A 16,926-nucleotide genomic window follows, 5' to 3' on the forward strand; every position below is an offset into this window, starting at 1 on the left:
GGTCACCCCTCCCCCAGCCGCCCAGAGCAGGGCTGGTACACTGTGACGTGACCACCGAGGGGCGGGAAGGGAGGGGTGGGTCAGCGCGAGGCCGCAGACCTCAGCCAAGGCCTGGGCTCCTTGGCCAGCCAGACCTGGTTTCCAATCTCAACACCACCAAGCCTTTAACTACTGGCTGCCTCAGTTTCCCCATCTTTAAACCGGGATAAGAATGCTGTCTGCCTGACAGTGGCGTTGAGATGATTCTGTAATCATGAAGCAGGCTGTCCCTCATGCAGCCAGGCCCATTAGATGGGACAGTGTCTTTCTGGGAGGCAATTATACAGGTCTGGGCTCTGGGCAAGGCTTTAACAAATGTCACTATTATTCCCCATGAACACACATGACATTGTGTGTTGCCTTCCCCACTAGAATGTCAGCTCTACAAGGGCAGGAATTTGCATGGGTCGTCACTGCTGCCTGTTGCACCCGAGTAGTTCTCAGTGTCCGTCATCAACAATTAGGTCGAGTATGCACCTGGGACCCAGCCCCCAGGGACCACACCACACAGGCTGTTTACAAAAACCATTTTAAATTAGAAAAGGCAAGAAGCATCAGTGCACACAGATGAGAACAGAGGAACAGAGGGCCCAGCCCCGTGCACGATGTGGTCGCCTCACAGCCAAGTGGGCAGTGGGAGAGACTGTCAGGAAGGCACAGGTAGCTGAGGCCAGGGTCCTCGTTCCTCTGGGAGTGGCTTCAGGCCCTGCGGGCTCAGAGGTCAGTCTTCCGGAAACTTGCTCTGTTCAAGGAGTTCCTGGGGGAGGGAGGAACGAAGGAGATCAACATGGCCACATGGTCCCCAACTCCACAATGCTCTCCAGCCATCACCTCCTCCCCTTCCTCCCACTACTTTCCTTTCCCTTCTCCCCTTCCCCCAAAGATCCTTCTATGGTCATTCTGGCTCCTTTAATGTTGGTTCTGATCCAGCCATGGAACTGGAGATTCCTTCATAGAATCCACCACTGGAGATATGAATCATACCCATTTGACAGATGTGGAAACTGAGGTTCAGAAAAATGAAGTCACACACCTGAGAAATAACCTAGCCAGGATCAGAAATGGTGGCTCAGAGCTTGAATATTATGTACATGTGCCAGTGTTCACATGCATGTGCAAAGCCCAGAGCACCCGTGTTGATGGGCACGTGTATGGCAGCCCCCACACTCTGCTGGGCCTTGCCTGCCCCGTCTCGCCCTCTCCGGGGTGGGCCGGGGACTCGGGTTAGGCACCTGAGGCTGGCTGTGTTTGGCGCCAGCAGCTGGGGCAGGCGCTGTGTGAGCAAAGGCTGCAGGGCCTCCCGCAGGCGGGAATAGTTGCGCTCCAGCTCCCGATGGTACTCCTTCTGGTCCGGCCCAATCAGGGCTTTGTTCTTCCGCAGCGCATCCTCACACCTGAGGACCAGATGGCTCAGTGGTAAAGAATCCGCCTGCCAATGCAGGGGACCTGGGTTCGATCCCTGGTCTGGGAAGATTCCACATGCTGTGGAGCAACTAAGCCCAGGCACCACAACTACTTAAGTCTACGCGCGGTAGAGCGGCACACTGCAATGACTGGGTCTGCCTGCTGCAACTAATGAAGCCAGTGGGCCCTAGAGCCTGTGCTCCGCAACGAGAAGCCAGTGCAATGAGAAGCCCATGTGCAACAAAAAGTAATCCCCATTTGCCACAACTAGAGAAAGCCTGTGTGCAGCAATGAAGATCCAGTGCAACCAAAAAAAAAAAAAAAAAAAGAGGTGGGGAGGCCATGAGCTGGGGTCAGGCATGCAGAGCAGTAATAATGGGGGTCTGATAGGTGGAATATTGTTGTTCAGTCGCTCAGTCGTGTCTGACTCTCTGCAACCCCATGGATTGCAGCACGCCAAGCTTCCCTATCCTTCACTATCACCTGAAGCTTGCTCAAACTCATGTCCACTGAGTCATTGATGGTAGACATGACTTAATGGAAATCAGAGAGGCCATAAAGGGGGGTCAGGTTGATAGACTGGCTGTACTGGGGAATCAGGTAGGCAGAGAGTGGTTAGAGGGGCCCTGTCCGGGGATGGGGTCAGGCCTACTTTTTGCAGAAGTCTTTGAAACAGAGCCGCAGCTTGTTGTGATGCCTAAAGAGCTTGGGGTCTTCTGGGATCTCAGCCAGAAACACCTGGGCTACCTCCAGAGGTCCCTGTGGGGTGACACGGGCTCATGAGGCTGTCTGCACACCACCACCCCCTGCCCCTGGTGGGGCTTTGGGCAGCCTGCTTCCCCCGCCGGTCGTGCCTGGTTCACAGTGGGCCCCACAGAGCCCTGCAGCACCATCTGCAGCATCTTGGCATCAGGAGGGTCCTGCTCAGTGGCGAAGGCCAGCTCCCGAGTCTTCTTTTGCATGTCCTCGATGGCTACCTCCACTGGGGTCAGCACCGTCTGTGGGGTAGGGATGGGCATGTGCCGGCTGGTGCCTGGAGACGCCTTGCCCCAAACCAGCCCGCGGCAGCTTGGATCTTAGCTGGGGGTTCACAGGGTGGGCTTGGTGGTCTACAGTCCATTCCAAGAAGCTGTGTAAGGAACTGGGTCTGGGGGCTCCTGCCTGCCTGGGTCTGGGAGGGTAAGGGTCAAGGTTCAGCTGCTTTTGGTGTGCTGCTGACTTAACTCTGGCCTGGTTCTAGTCCAGACTTGGGTCAGCGAGGTCTGGAGGGAGGGGTTTAAGTCTGCCGACTAGGGCCTGGAGGCTGGAATTTGGGGGTCCTCCGCCTCCCTTGGCCTGGGGTCTCTTCACCTCCCCACTCCCTGGGCCGCCCCTGACCACCCACCTCCTCCCGGTGGCAAACACGGATTCGGGTCTTGATGTAGGGGAAGGCGTGGGCCGTGCTCAGCAGCGTCTTGCGCTTATGCTGCTCTGGCAGTTCGCCGTGAGCACGCCCGTCTGGTGTGAAGGGTGTGCAGAACAGGAAGGTTCGCAGCCCATAGTTGCGGTCGAAGTAGGTCACCCGGTCCTTGAGCTCATAGGTGTCAAAGTGCGGCTCCACGTATGTGATCTGGATGTAGGCCTGGGGCGCGGGGCCCAGGGGTAAGGGTTTCAGCCCCAACACACATACTTGGGGTTTGCAAGCCTCCCACAGGGGCCCCATCCCTGTAGAAAGGGGGTTGAGCCTCCCTGGGTCTGCGGGTTTTGGGTCTCAGGGATTTGGGTTCTCAGGTCTCCCTATGTCTCATCTGGGGCTTTCCTGGTGGCTCAGACAGTAAAGAATCTGCCTGCAATGCAGGAGACCAGGGCTCAACCCCTGGGTTGGGAAGATCCCCTGGAGAAGGAAATGGCTACCCACTCCAGTATTCTTGCCTGGAGAATTCCATGGACAGAGGAGCTTGGTGGGCTACAGTCCATGGAGTTGCAAAGAGTCAGACACGACTGGGCCACTAACACTTTCACATCTCATCTGTATGTATGGGAATCCCTGAGGAATAGGATTTTGGGGTCCCTGAGAGAGACAAGCTTTGGAGTTTCCTAGAGAAATAGGATTTGAGGGGCCATAGGACGTAGTACATGGAGTCTCTGAATATAGGATTTGGGGGACCCTGGGGGGATGGTTGGAAGCCCTCACCTTCTGCGGGTCCAGCTTGGTCTTGTCCACAGGGTTAGAATCTTTGATGATCTCGACCACATCCTCCCCGAACCTCTCTGTGTAGAACTCCTGGGGACACAGGGCTGACTCAGGGCCACATGGCTGCAGCCCCCACCCAGTCCCAGGGTGGCCCAGTGCCCTATCCACCACCCACTGTCAGGACATGCCTCCAGCCGGTGTGAGATCTCGGCCAGCTTCGTGATGGACGGCTCCTTGTACACGAACTCCTGCTCATCCAGGTCACCAAAGCGGGTGCCATAGAAGCCCACGCGGAAATATGTCCCAAACACGCGCTGGGGCTGTGGGAGAGCTGCTATTGACTGGGAGACACCCTACCCCAGAGACACGTGTCCTCCAGCCCCATGTGCAGAAGATGGGGGCATGGGTGGAGGACTGGGGGGACCCCAAGAACATCACATCACAGGCAGAGATGTGGACCTGGCTGACTGTCCACTGCCCACACCCTCACTCTTTCTCCCCAGCCTGTCTGCTGCCCCCTCCATCTTTATTCTCATTGAACACAAACCCTGAGCTTCCGATTCTGCCTCTCGCCCCATGCAGTTCTTCAGAGTATGGATCTCAAAACGCAATGAGGAACAGGGCTCTATTGCTCACAACTCACTTCTCAGTGTCTGTGGGGCTGGGTATATAGTTGTTTAGCTGCTAAGTCATGTCCGACTCCCTGCAACCCCATAGACTGCAGCCTGCCAGGCTTCTCTGTCTGTGGGATTTCCCAGGCAAGAATACTGGAGTGGGTTGCCATTTCCTTCTCCAGGGGATCTTCCCGACCCAGAGATTAAACTCCTGTCTCCTGCCTTGGCAGGCAGATTTTTTACCACTGTGCCACCTGGGAGCCGAAGGAAGTCATGGTTGTCTCTTGTTCTGGGACAGAGGCTCTGGTTCCCTTGTTCCAGGGCATCCCCTCCCCTCCCTGATCTAAATTTGGAAAGAGGGACTCCCCTTCCTCCCACCCTAGGTAGATGACCCACCACTAGGAAGGATGGGGGTGGCTCATGTTCACTCACCAAAGCGGATCCAGGTAGGGTGGGGTGGGCACCAGGACAGGGAGGTGGGAGCCAGGGGCAGAGAGACAAAGTCATTGCAGAGGTCAGAGGTCAGAGCCCCCAACCCCCAGGGTCCTGGTTATGCAGCCCGATGCCAATCATTCTATGGGTAGGGAGATCCGGGGAGGGAGGAGACCCGCCTGCCCTGCCCGGCCCCCACCCAGCCCTCCCGCCTTGGCTCTGGGTTCCTGCCATCTCTGGCCAGAAAATTCTCCCCAAACTAGGAGATGCCTAAAAATAGACCCAAGTAGGGGAGAGGCAGAGAGGGGGAACATGAAATGACAAATGAGCAGAGATCCTGGGGGAAGTTGAGGAGACAGGGAGACATGAGACCCAGAGACACACACAGAGCGAGCAAGCAAGGACACAGACAGGGAGAGATGGATAGGAAGCAACCAAGAGACAGAGACAGAAAGAGATAGACGGTGGGAGCGGGAGGCCCCCCTTTCAGGCAGTGACCAAGCTGGCCCTGCCCGAGGGAGGGGTGTCACTGGAGAGCTCCCAGCTGGGTGAGTCACAAGCTGCCCTGGAGATCTGGGGCAGGGAGGGGGACCCGGGGGGGAAGTAGTGGGGGTGCGTCATCGGTCATCGCCCACTGAGCCCCTGTGGCCAGGCAGCTGTGCTCCGCCAGCGCCCCCTGGTGGTCCCCGACCACTGCTGACCAGTTGTCATGGGGGTCCCAGAGGCAGGTAGGTGGCCACTCACCTCCCAGCCGGAACTCTGTGGTGGGAGAGAGAAGGTGCAAAGTCAGCTGGGGATGGCAGGGGTCGGCAGGGGCTGGGGCTGGGGGCAGGGGCTGGGAGGGCTTCCTGGGCCCACCTGGTGCATGATCTTAGTGAAGGCCTCCTGCAGTTTGCCGTGCACGGCAGCTAGCTTCTTGTAGTCGCGGTGGGCTTCCAGGATGGGGATGAGGGTCTTGTAGACCTCATTCACGGCCTCGTAGAGCCCGCCCTGGGGATTGGGGTGTGGGGGTATGTCAGGGTTTCCAGCACCTACCCTGGTCGTCTCTCCTGCCTGGAACAACCATGCTCCTACCCACTCCCCCGGGTGCCATCTTCTATCACCTCCTCCAGGAAGCCTACCCTGACTGCATCTGCCCCAGATGGGGTACCAGCCTCTCCACTCAGCCCTTACAGACATCTTCTGTGGTCTCCACCATCCTATTGTGGACCAGGTGCTGAGTACATCTATGCTTTATCCATGTTCCTTCATTGGTAGGAGGAGTCATTTTCTTTCTCCTCATCCCTCAGACAGGAAATTGAACCTGAGACAGGAGGGGCTCCCCAGGACCAGTACCTGAATGTAAGCCCTTCTGGCATGATGCCTAAGGCCTCCACAAACAACTGCCTGCTGGCGCATGGTAATGGGCACTCCTGAGTGCCAGCCAGGGCCAGCATCAAGCTTGGCACACAACAGGTGTCCTGAGCTATTTGCTGACTGTCCGAGGTCTGTGTCCACCATCTGGCTTACTCCCAAGGCCTCTGTCTCTGAGACTCCAGCAAAGTAACAATAAGAAACACAACATCAAAAAAACCTCTAGGGGCGCCCTTGGTGGCTCAGTGGTAAAGAATCCACCTGCCAATGCAGGAGACATGGGTTCGATTCCTGATCCAGAAAGATCTCACATGATGCAGAGTAACTAAACCCAAGCACCACAACTGTTGAGCCTGTGCTCTAGAGCCTGGGAACCGCAACGACTGGGCCCAGGTACCGCAACGACTGGGCCCAGGTACCGCAACGACTGAAGTCCGCGCACTACAACTAGAGAAGCCGTCACAATAAGCCCCTGTAGAACTAGAGAATAACCCATGCGGCAATGAAGACCCAGAACAAACAAAAAATAAATACAAATAAATAAATAAAATTTAAAAAAAAAAGGAAAAAAAGAAGGTTCGATGCAAAGAACTGAAACAGGATGGTAAACATAGGTGGTCACTGATTTTGGGTGCTGGGTATGAGGGGTGGTGGGGGATACAACTTTCTTTTATGTGTTCTTGAAATTTTTCATAACAGAAAAGAATTTTAGGGACTTCCCCAGTGGTCCAGGGCTTATGACTCCATGCTCTCACTGCAGGAGACCAGGGTTCAATCCCTGGTCAGGGAACTAAGATCCCCAGAGCCTCCGGGCATGGCCAAAATAAAAAATTTTTTTAAATGGTCAGTGAATATACTCAAGCCTTACCCATGTACCAAGAGTTTTAAGGGGAGAAAGGCAGGAAAGCAGCTTCAGAGAGACCCAAATCCTCGCAGCAGCTCCATCTGGAATCTCCGGGAGCGGGTATGGGGCCCAAGAGTGGAAGTACGCTGCTGCCCCGGGCCCTGGGCCTCACCATGGTGAAGTAGACAGCTGCCTGCTCCAGCAGCCCCACCAGCCCCATCTCCGTGAAGTGCTTCCCAGAACAGAAGCCCTCCTCGTCGGGTGAGAGGATGTCGTCGGAGATGGCGGACTCTTCCAGCACGTTGGACGAGATGTTCTGGGATGGGAGATGGGCTCAGAGCCTGGTCTTTTACCCACATGTGCCACACTCCGGCCTGCCACTACCCCCACCCCCGCCACTCACCTGGAAGGAAACGCAGCCCACAGGCAGGTGGCGGCTGTCCTCCAACAGCGCGAGGTACTCGGCCACCAGGGCGGCCGCGTGCACCATGCACTGCGCGGCCTCCGCATGGTTGCCCAGCTCCGCATGCTTCCCCGCCATGTTCTGCAGCCACGTCAGCCGCAGGTCTGGGGAGCCCTGGTAGCCCCGGGCAATCCTAGAGCCCAGGTGAGGGTGATGGGAGGTGGGAGAAGGGTGGAGACTCACCTTGCCCCTCACTGCTCACCCCTCACTTGTCCATCCCCTTCTGTTACCCCAGACGATCTCCTCACCTGAATCTTCATTCACCTCTCCCTCCCCTCACCTATCTCACCTGTCCATCCCCTCACCTGTCTTCTACTCATCTTTCTTCTCAGCAGTCCTCCTACTTGTCTCCATCTGACCAGCCAACCTCCTCACCTGTACCCCATTTACCTGTCTCACCTGTCCAACTCTCACCTGTCTTCCCATTCACCTGTGCATCACTGCCTCTCTTCCTCTGTCTCCTAACTTATTCCACTCCACACCTGTCCATCCTTTCATAAGTGTCACTCCCTCACTTGTCCTTCTGCTCATCAGTTTACCTGGAAGCCTGAACCCTGTCACTTGTCTGCCTAGGGCCCTCCCTTCTGAATGCCCCCTCCCTTCCCTGTCTGCATTACCTGGGCCCCCATCTCCCACTCCTCAGCTTCGTACTAAATACTCCTCTCTCCTCCAAATCACTTTGCTCTCTTGATCTATCACCCCTTCATGGGTTAGCGCCTCACCTGTCCTTGTTCTGCTTTGTCATCCTGATCTGCATGTTCCTCTGGCACCTTTTTTTTGCTCATTTACCTGCCCTTACTTGCGCCCTCACCTGTCTTCTCACTGCTCCACTCACCTGCTTTCCCTCTCCCTTGGTCTTCATCTGTCTGCTCTCCTGGGCCCTCATCACTTGTCCATCCTTACTTGTCTCTCTTATTACCTGTACACTCACCTGCTCCCTCCCACCATCTCCTCTCCCCTGGACTGTCTATGAATGGCTAACGGTCCCGACTGGCCCTCCTCACCTGTACATGAGGTCAATAAGCATCTCTGGGTCTTCCTGATGCTCCTTCATCTTCACCGTGTCAGTCAGGATCATGTGCAGGTTGAACATCAGGTCTTGGACCTGGAGTGGGGGAAGGGCCGGGAGCGATGTGGCCAAAGTGGTGGGGTCGGGGGTCAAGCAGGGTGGGGCCAAGACCCTGGTTGTGGAAGGTGGGGCCGGGGCCCCCCGGGGATCACCTGCTCAGCAAAGGTGCTGTCCCGCAGCCCCACATCCTCCTCGGCATAGGTGAGGATGGTCTTGAGTGAACGTCGCAGGTGCTCGTCACTGAAGTTCTGTGTGGTCCCCACCAGGGACGACAGCGACATCGTCACTTGCATCTTCACACGGGCGAAATTCTGGGTGGGCCGGGAGGAAGAGCACGTCTGCCTGTGGGCCTTGGAGCCTCACCCCAGGCAGGACCTTCTCAGCCTGCTGACATCACCCCTCTCCCTCCTGCCTTGCGTCTATTTGAGCCAGACTCCTGGTCAGGACTGCCCTGGTAGGCTAGTGGTTAAGAATCTGCCTGCCACGCAGGGGACACGGGTCCAATCCCTGGTCTGGGAAGATTCCACATGCCATGGAGTGACCAAGCCCATGCACCCACAACTACTGTGCCTGAGGCCACAGGCAACTACTAAAGCCCACAGGCCTAGAGCCTGCACATTGCAGGAAGAAAAGCCACTGCAATGAGGGGCCCGTGCACCACAACTAGAGAAAGTGCGCGGGCAGGAATATAGCCCAACACGGCAAAAATAAACAAACACAACTTATTTAAAAAGTTAATTAAGAATCCTAATCAACGGCCCTCCCTGGAGCCCTGCTCCCCGCTTACGTTGCCAATCTCGAAGTTCTGGCGCATGAGGAGGTAGAGGGAGGCGCTGGCGTGTGTGCGGATGGCGCTGATGCGGCTGCCGCAGTGGCGCAGGAGCCGCAAGCAGAGGTCGGCGCACAGCTCCGTGTCCTCCTCGAACAGCAGCTCTGGGAACTGGCCCCCGCACCCCAGGGGAAACAGCCACCAGTGAGCCTCTCCCTGTTCTGACCCAGACGGTTCCCCGTGGGGACTTGGGCAGAAGCACAGGGCTCTTCTGCCTTCTCTGGCCAAAACCAGCAGGCGTTGGCATCTGAGCCACTTGAGGCCCTTGTGTGTGATTCCAGGTAACCGACTCTGCCACTCTGATCCTCAATTCCTCTGCAAACTGTGGCTGAGGAGTGTGTCTGGGCAACAGCAGGTGCTCAGGGACTGGGCAGTGACGGTTACTCTCAGAGGCATGGCTGGCAGAGATACCCACCTTGGATACCAGAGCCCGCTGTGTGGCCAGGCCATGCTGCAGGAAGAGGGCACTCTGGGCGCTGCCCAAACTGTACAACACGACCTTCAGTACTGCGCCTAGGATGCTCTCCCGGGCCTCTGACAGCATCACCGTCTGGCAGGCCAGAAATCCAGCTCTTAGAGACTGGGGTGGTTATGGAGTCAGGGAGGGAGAGGGATTCCCAAGTCAGAGATCACAAGGCCCGTTGGTGGGGTCAGAGGTCATGGAGGTGCTGGATCAAGCCATACCTGCACGATGATCTCCAGTGTATCCAGGACCACCAGGCTTGCCTCGGTTGCCAGGTTCCCGTCTACCAAGGCCTCGTGTTCCATTTCATCCTTGGTCCTAGAGGGGATGGGACAGGCTTGGGAGGGCCTCTCCTGGCCAGACTCCTCCCCCGACAGCTGGGCGCTTTCCCTTTATCTGCCCTGGGGCCGCAGTTCTCTGGAAATTGATCTAACCCCTGTGAACTATGTCCCGCCTACACCCACTTGTCCACACGGTCCGAGGTTTGTCTCCAGTGTGTGACGCTCTTCCGCCAGCGTACATTCTCCTGGTTCCCAAACGGGCTCCTCTCTGAGACACACAGGTGGGTGTTCACACATGTGCAAAGACAGAAGGACACATGTGACCATGAAAAGATACACACATGGGAGCCCTGTGAGGACACTGAATGATGTGGACGCCTGCGGAGTGCATGCGGTTAGACATGAACAGGGAACACAGAAACCCACGTGCCATGGGTACAGAGACAATGTGTGGGCTTCTGGGAAAAGTGAGCCAGACAGTAGGCAGGAATGGCTCCCATCTCGGGGACCCCTGTACAAAGTGTGGGTGGCTCTGGGTGGGGACATGTGCGGGGGTTACACCTTCCTCTCACCATGGCTCCCATCTCGGGGACACTTGTACAAAGTGCGGGAGGCGCTGGGTGGGGACACATGTGGGGTACACCTCCCTCTCCCCACAGCTCCCGTCTTGGGGAACCTTTACAGAGTGTGGGCAGCGCTGGGTGGGGACATGTGCGGGGTACACCTTCCTCTCACCACGGCTCCGTCGCACCATCTCCTGTCGGGCTCCAATGGTACCCAAAATAGCTTCCTCTAGGCGGGCCTTCATGTCCAGTGATTTCTTGAATGTGAGGCTGTTGATGCGTTCAAAGGCCTTCTTCCCCTGAGACGGCAGAGAACAGGTTCAAGGTTGACTCTGTCCTTTTCTGTGGGCTAACCTGGTCTGCTTTTTCTGGCTCTATCCCTCCAGGAACCTGTGCTCAAAACACAGTCCTCCCCTTTACAGCAAGCTCTCAGCACCTCCCGGATTCTGTTGGTGAAGGAAATTCTCCCTTTTTGCTTTGGTTCAGGATGTGCTCATGTGCTCAGTTGCTAAGTCAAGTCTGACTCTTTGCGACCCTTTGAACTGTAGCCCACCACGCTCCTCTGTCCAAGGGATTCTCCAGGCAAGAATACTGGAGTGGACTGCCATTTCCTCTTCCAGGGGATCTTCCCAACCCAGGGATCGAACCCATGTCTCTTGCGTCTCCTGCATTGGCAGGCAGGTTCTTTACCACTGAGACACCAGGAGAACTGAGAAAGGTACACGGACTCTTATTGTTCCTTGATTTCTATCAGCAACTTCTCTCAGAGGCAAAACTGCAGGAGCAGCTGGTGGATAACGTACATCACTGAAACAGTCTACCCCATCCCCCCCAGCAGCTGGTGCACAGGCCACCCCTTCACACCCAGCCCACGTCACTCCAGGCCCCCTACTATGTGTCCTCAACCTGCCCCCTACGCCCCAGTCCCCTGCCCGACCTTCGAACCTTGTACTCGAAGGCAGCCAGGCAGAGGTACAGCAAGTCCAAGACACGACCCAGCTGAGGGAGGGTCAGGTCCGCAGCCCAGCGCTGCAGCAGGGCTGGCTCAGCGTTCTTCAGGACCCAGAGCACACACACCAGCAAGGTCCGGCTGGACTCAGCAGAGAGGGCATAGCCTGAGCGAGCAGCCTGGGGCCGGAGAGGGGACGGGGCTCAGAAGGAAGAGAGTTGACCTTCGTTTTCTCCATAGTAAAGTGAGAACTGGCCGATTGGTACTTGATTACATAACTTCTTCTATTACTGGGTTATTGGGCACATGATGTCCAAAATAGAACAGAAAATCACAAAACATGTGAAGAGGTAGGAAGATGGGATTGATAAGGGAGAAAAAACATTAGACACAGGCACAAAGATGATCAGATGTTAGATGGTGTCTCTGGGGACAAGGCCAGCACTCACCGTCACCGGGCCCTGGGAGATACTGGCCCGGGAGCCAGGGGCCAGGGGGCCACCTGCAATGGCCATGGCCACTGAGGGGTTGATGGTGCCTCCCACATCCCCTTCCCCTTCTGTGTCTGAGTCAAGCATAGAGGCCAGTCTTGAGCGTTGACCTGGGCCCTCTGGGATAAAAGAACCAAGAGAACTCGGTTAGCTCTGTCTCTTTCTCAAATTTCAGCTCAGAGGTCACCTCCTCAAGGAAGCTTTCCCTGATACCACCCCCCAGACCAGGGTGCGGTCTCTAGTTATTGACTCCCAGAGTTCACTTATTGTATTTGCAATTAGATACAGTCACTGTGCAACTAAGATCCACAAAAGCCTGGACTATATCTATCTGCTCTGGCCACTCTATGCTCAACGCTTAGAACATGGCCTGGTGCACAGGAGTAGTCATTGTAAAGATGATGATGACAATGATGACAGTGGTGACAACCATAATAATAACTGCTGCTGCTATTATTATAGCATCAACTGACACATACATGGATTTCCTATGTGTCAGGTGGTGTTCTAAGCACTTTAAAAATATTAACTATTATTCTTCAACACAACCCTATGAATTAAGTACTTTTATCATCCTTACCTTATGGAAGAAGGGACTGAGGTAAAGACAGGTTAAATTACTTGCTTGGGGTCATGTAGTAGGTAAATGGTAAAGCTAGAATTTTAACCTAAACAGTCTGGTTCTAAAATCTATGATCTTAAAAGATTATCCTCTCCACTTGCCTCCAAAACAGTATCATCAGAGAGAGTTGCTACCAATAAATACAGAATAGGTCTCAGCCTAGAGATTCCTGAGATAAAAGGTCAACTGAATTTTATTCAAGCTCCAGCCCAGTTTAACATGGATTCCTGACTGGATCGAGGTGATCAGCCCCTTATCCTATCTGCCTAAGAGAAGGAAAGATGAACCCTTTTTCACTGGGAAAAGAGGACACTGCCTCAGTCCTGATGGCCCTTTTACACACAATGTCCAAAATACAAGAAAAAAATCATAAGACGTGAAGAGGCAGGAAAATGTGACTGACAGGGGAGAAAAGACGATAGAAGCAGGCACGGCACAGAGATGATCAAATATTGAAGTAAGCAAACAAGGACACTGAAATAAAAAGTAGAGGACTTTCCTGGTGGTTCAGTGGCTAAGACTTTGCACTCCCAATGCAGGGGGTCTGGGTTCAATCCCTGGTCAAGGAACTACATCCCACATGCTGCAACTAAGAGTTCATGTGCTTCAACTAAAGACCTCAAATGCTATAACTAAGACCCGGTGCAACCACATAAATAAATAAATTTTTAAAAATAAAATGTAGAAAAGATGCACAAACAAGGGTAAAAAGATGGAGAATATCAACAGAGAGCTGAAATCTACAACAAAAAACATCAAATATTACAAGTGAAAAATGAAACATCTGAAATTCAGAACTCCACAGAGGGCATTAACAGAAGACCAGACATAGCAGAAGACAGAGGTAGTGAGCTCGAACACAGGTGAAAAGTTTCCTATCTCATGCACAAGAGAGCAAACAGAATGAAAACAGAACAGAGCACAGCAGACACGTGTAACAGGATCATAAAGGTCTAACATACGTGTCATTGGAGTCCCAGGAGGAGAGAAGAGAGAAAACGAGGCAGAAAAAAAAAAAATCAAAGATAACAACTGAGAGTTTCCCCGAAATGACAAAGGGCATCAACCCACCAATTCCAAGTCTGTATCTTTCAACCACAATGCACATTTGTTCATCAACGGTGCTGGTCAATGTGCAAATTAATGAACAAAAGGCTCCAACTGCCCTCTCACCCTGATGTTCCCAACCTCTCCCTCCTCCCACCTCTTTCTAAAAGATAATTCATCTCCCGTTTATTGTGCACTGACAGTATTCCAGTCCTACACCTCCCCAGATTTTCACAAAATCCTAGGAGTAGTTGGTACTACCACTGTACCCATTTTACAGGTGAGAAACTTGAGGCTCAGCAAAGTTAATGGCTTTCTTGAGGCCCTGTGGCAGGACTTAAAGCCACTTCTCTGATGCTAACACCCAGGTTTTTTACTCCTTGCCCACCTTTTCTGACTTGAGCCTTTTCTGACCTTGAGGCTCTCCTGGGGCCCCGTGGCAGAACTTAAACCTGCTCCTCTGACCCTAACACCCATGTTTTAATTCCTTGCCCACCTTGCCCCACCTGAGCCTTATGGGATCATATCAGGTCCCCAGATGGTGGAACCTGCTCCGCCCCACCCTGCCCTGCTGACCGGCAAAGTCATGCAGCCGTGGCAGCGTGTCCCGGGCGAGTGACAGCAGCGGCAGGTATAGCTCAGCCACCCGGGCCTTCACGGTGGCCTCGGCATAGCGGGGGTCGGCGTCGTGGCCGCAGAGCAGGCTGTGGACAGCACAGATAGCCTTCTTGTGCAGCAGGGACGCCCTGAAAAGTAGTGAGGTGCTCAGGATGGGGTGGGCGTGGCTCCTGGGCCCTAGCCCCCACCCCGGGGGACCAGACAGGGCCTGCACTCACCCCTCGGCCTCAGGTTCCACGGCTAGGGCCAGTTCCGTCAGCAGGAGCCCAGCCAGGAAATGCTGCTGCCGGAAAGGCCCGCTCAGCTCGAACATGCTGACCAGCTTGGGGTCTGGGGCCTGGCTGGAGAAGGTGGAGCTCTGGAGAGGATGGGGGACAAAACAGGGGATGAGGGGGTCAAGGGTCAGAGGGGAGAGGCCGGGGTTAACTCATCTGTGAGATGACAGGGGGTTGAGTCCAAAATCAGAAATCTTAGAAATGGCAGATGGAATGCCAGTTTGGGAGTTAGAAGTAAGAAATCAGAAGCTGGTCCTCCCGGGAAGTTGCTGAGAATGCAGGGTCAGAGGTGAAGGGTCAGAGAGAAGGGGTCAATCCCTTGAGCAGTGGCCTATGTGTGAAATGGACAGAGATGAGGGAACCGCAGAGAAAGGGCTGAAAGGCAAGAGGCTGGTGGGTCAAGAAGAGGCGGCACAAGCGGGGCCAGCCCACCTGGGAGGTGGTGGAGGACACCGAGGGCGAGGGCGAGGCTGGGGGCGACAGAGGGCAGCAGGGGAGGTTGAGGGTCACGTAGTGCTCGTGGCTGCAAAGGATGCGAGTGAAGTCCATGCGCAGGGTCAGCAGCACTGCCGGGCTGGGGGCCGACTGCAGCCGTGTGGCCACCTGCAGGGGAGGCGTTGGCGGGTGAGTCACACAGGGTCGTCCACCCCCCACCACGTCCCCCGGAGGACTGCCAGTCCCCCCACGTTCCTGCAAGTGCGCCGTGCCCACCACGCCCACGCCTACCTGCTTGTAGTGAGCCCGGACCAGGCTGAAGACGAAGCCGCGGTCCACCAGGGACAGCAGATCACTGAGGAAGAAGGCCAGGCTGGCGTTGAGGCGCTCCGCCAGCTCCGCGTCCTGGGGGCACAGGGCCTGTCAGCCTACGCCCACTCGCCCCATGGAGCCTCAGTCCCTGCCCCAAGGCCTTGGGTCTCCTTGACACGCCCTTGTCTCAGCTTCAGACTCCTGGCCTTCCTGCTAGGCTCTGACTAGCCTGTCCCTCCCCCCAGGTAGGTGTCTACTCTCCATCCAGCTCTGTTGAGGGCACGCTTTTTTCTTCTCTCACCAGATTTTATTTATTTTTACAAGTATTTATTTATTTGGCTGTGCTGGGTCTTGGTTGCAGCATGTGGGATCTAGTTCCCTGGCCAGGGATCAAACCCCGGGCCCCATGCATGGGGAGCACCGAGTCTTAGCCACTGCACCACCAGGGAAGTCCCCTCTCTCACCAGATTTCAGTAAGACAACGCAGATGGCAGAGACTGGCTGCTAACTCCCCCCATAGCCTCTCTGAGGTATTGGGGCCGTTTCTCAGAGTTCAGAGCTGGGTAGGGACTACATTTTCCAGCCTTCCTTGCAACTGAGGAAAATCACGTGACCACATTCTGGCCAATGGAATTTGAGAAAAGTGCTGTGGCAGGTCCTCCTGTTCCCACCACCTTGTGATACCTGATGTGGTGGGTACTATGATGAGCTGAGATGGCCAGGCCCACACTGTGGAGCTCCCACCAACCCACTTACACTCAGGAATAAACTCTGGTCACATTTAAACCGCTTGCGATGATATTCAAGCAAATTAACCTCTGCCCTAACTGATAAACAAAAGTATTCCAAATAGTTCTACACGTTTCAAAGACATCTAACAGGATGCTATTTCAAGAGAAGCCTGGGGACTTCCTTGGTGGTCCAGTGGTTAAGTATCTGCCTGCCAATGCAGGGGACACATGTTTGATCCCTGGACCAGGAAGATCCCACGCACTTTGGAGGAACTAAGCCCATACTCCACAACTATTGAGCCTGTGCTCACAACAAGAGTTGTTCATTCCCTAAGTCATATCTGACCCTTTGCAATCTGATGGACTGCAGCATGTCAGCCTCCCCTGTCCTTCACTATCTCCAGGAGTTTGCTCAAATTCATGTCCATTGAGTTGATGATGCTATCTAACTATCTCATCCTCTGTCGCCCTCTTCTCCCTTTGCCTTCAATTTTTCCCAGCATCAGGTTCTTTTCCAATGAGTTGGCTCTTTGCATCAGGTGGCCAAAACAAGAGAAGCCACCACAATGAGAAGCCTGAGCACTGCAATTGGAGCGTAGCCCCCTGCTTGCTCCAACTAGAGAAAACTCGTTTACAGCAGTGAAGACCCATCACAGCCAAAAATAAATTAATTAAGTAAAAAAAGAGAGGGAAACCTAAAGAATGAGAAATAAGGAACAGTAAGTGCAAAGGCCCTGGAGCAGGAAGTACCCAGCAAGTGGAGGAACAGCAAGGAGGCTGATATGGCCTCAAGGCCCAGCTGCCCTCCTGTTCTCCTGAGTTACCCTATGGCCTCACAAGTTAGCCTCAGGGGTTCTCAGGTCCTGTGACCCAGAGACAAAATACAAAACCTGCCTGAGCTCCAAGTCCACAGGAGGGC

At 54.7% G+C, this 16,926-nt stretch overlaps 1 protein-coding gene across 5 annotated transcripts in view; it reads right to left on the minus strand.

Annotated features, from left to right (window-relative positions):
* Positions 1 to 552: 552 nt before the first annotated feature.
* Positions 553 to 16,926, minus strand: part of DOCK6 (dedicator of cytokinesis 6) — a 47,148-nt gene continuing 30,774 nt past the window's right edge. For 3 of the 5 annotated variants that reach the window (XM_070464579.1, XM_070464577.1, XM_070464574.1), the window contains 24 exons: positions 15,256 to 15,369; positions 14,962 to 15,132; positions 14,473 to 14,612; positions 14,213 to 14,382; positions 11,926 to 12,086; positions 11,473 to 11,655; positions 10,700 to 10,826; positions 10,148 to 10,232; positions 9,905 to 10,001; positions 9,636 to 9,800; positions 9,179 to 9,331; positions 8,544 to 8,702; positions 8,327 to 8,427; positions 7,263 to 7,455; positions 7,032 to 7,175; positions 5,521 to 5,652; positions 5,407 to 5,421; positions 3,805 to 3,930; positions 3,617 to 3,706; positions 2,828 to 3,064; positions 2,298 to 2,441; positions 2,096 to 2,202; positions 1,272 to 1,433; positions 553 to 796 (listed from right to left, as the gene is read on the minus strand). In XM_070464579.1, coding sequence (XP_070320680.1) covers positions 754 to 796; positions 1,272 to 1,433; positions 2,096 to 2,202; positions 2,298 to 2,441; positions 2,828 to 3,064; positions 3,617 to 3,706; positions 3,805 to 3,930; positions 5,407 to 5,421; positions 5,521 to 5,652; positions 7,032 to 7,175; positions 7,263 to 7,455; positions 8,327 to 8,427; positions 8,544 to 8,702; positions 9,179 to 9,331; positions 9,636 to 9,800; positions 9,905 to 10,001; positions 10,148 to 10,232; positions 10,700 to 10,826; positions 11,473 to 11,655; positions 11,926 to 12,086; positions 14,213 to 14,382; positions 14,473 to 14,612; positions 14,962 to 15,132; positions 15,256 to 15,369 — 3,219 coding nt within the window. In that variant the 3' untranslated portion in view covers positions 553 to 753. The remainder of the gene's footprint in view (positions 797 to 1,271; positions 1,434 to 2,095; positions 2,203 to 2,297; positions 2,442 to 2,827; positions 3,065 to 3,616; positions 3,707 to 3,804; positions 3,931 to 5,406; positions 5,422 to 5,520; positions 5,653 to 7,031; positions 7,176 to 7,262; positions 7,456 to 8,326; positions 8,428 to 8,543; positions 8,703 to 9,178; positions 9,332 to 9,635; positions 9,801 to 9,904; positions 10,002 to 10,147; positions 10,233 to 10,699; positions 10,827 to 11,472; positions 11,656 to 11,925; positions 12,087 to 14,212; positions 14,383 to 14,472; positions 14,613 to 14,961; positions 15,133 to 15,255; positions 15,370 to 16,926) is intronic. The other 2 variants (XM_070464580.1, XM_070464575.1) reach the window with 1 other exon arrangement.

Source organism: Odocoileus virginianus, chromosome 3 (genome assembly GCF_023699985.2).
Source record: "Odocoileus virginianus isolate 20LAN1187 ecotype Illinois chromosome 3, Ovbor_1.2, whole genome shotgun sequence".
Taxonomy (NCBI): Eukaryota; Metazoa; Chordata; class Mammalia; order Artiodactyla; family Cervidae; genus Odocoileus; species Odocoileus virginianus.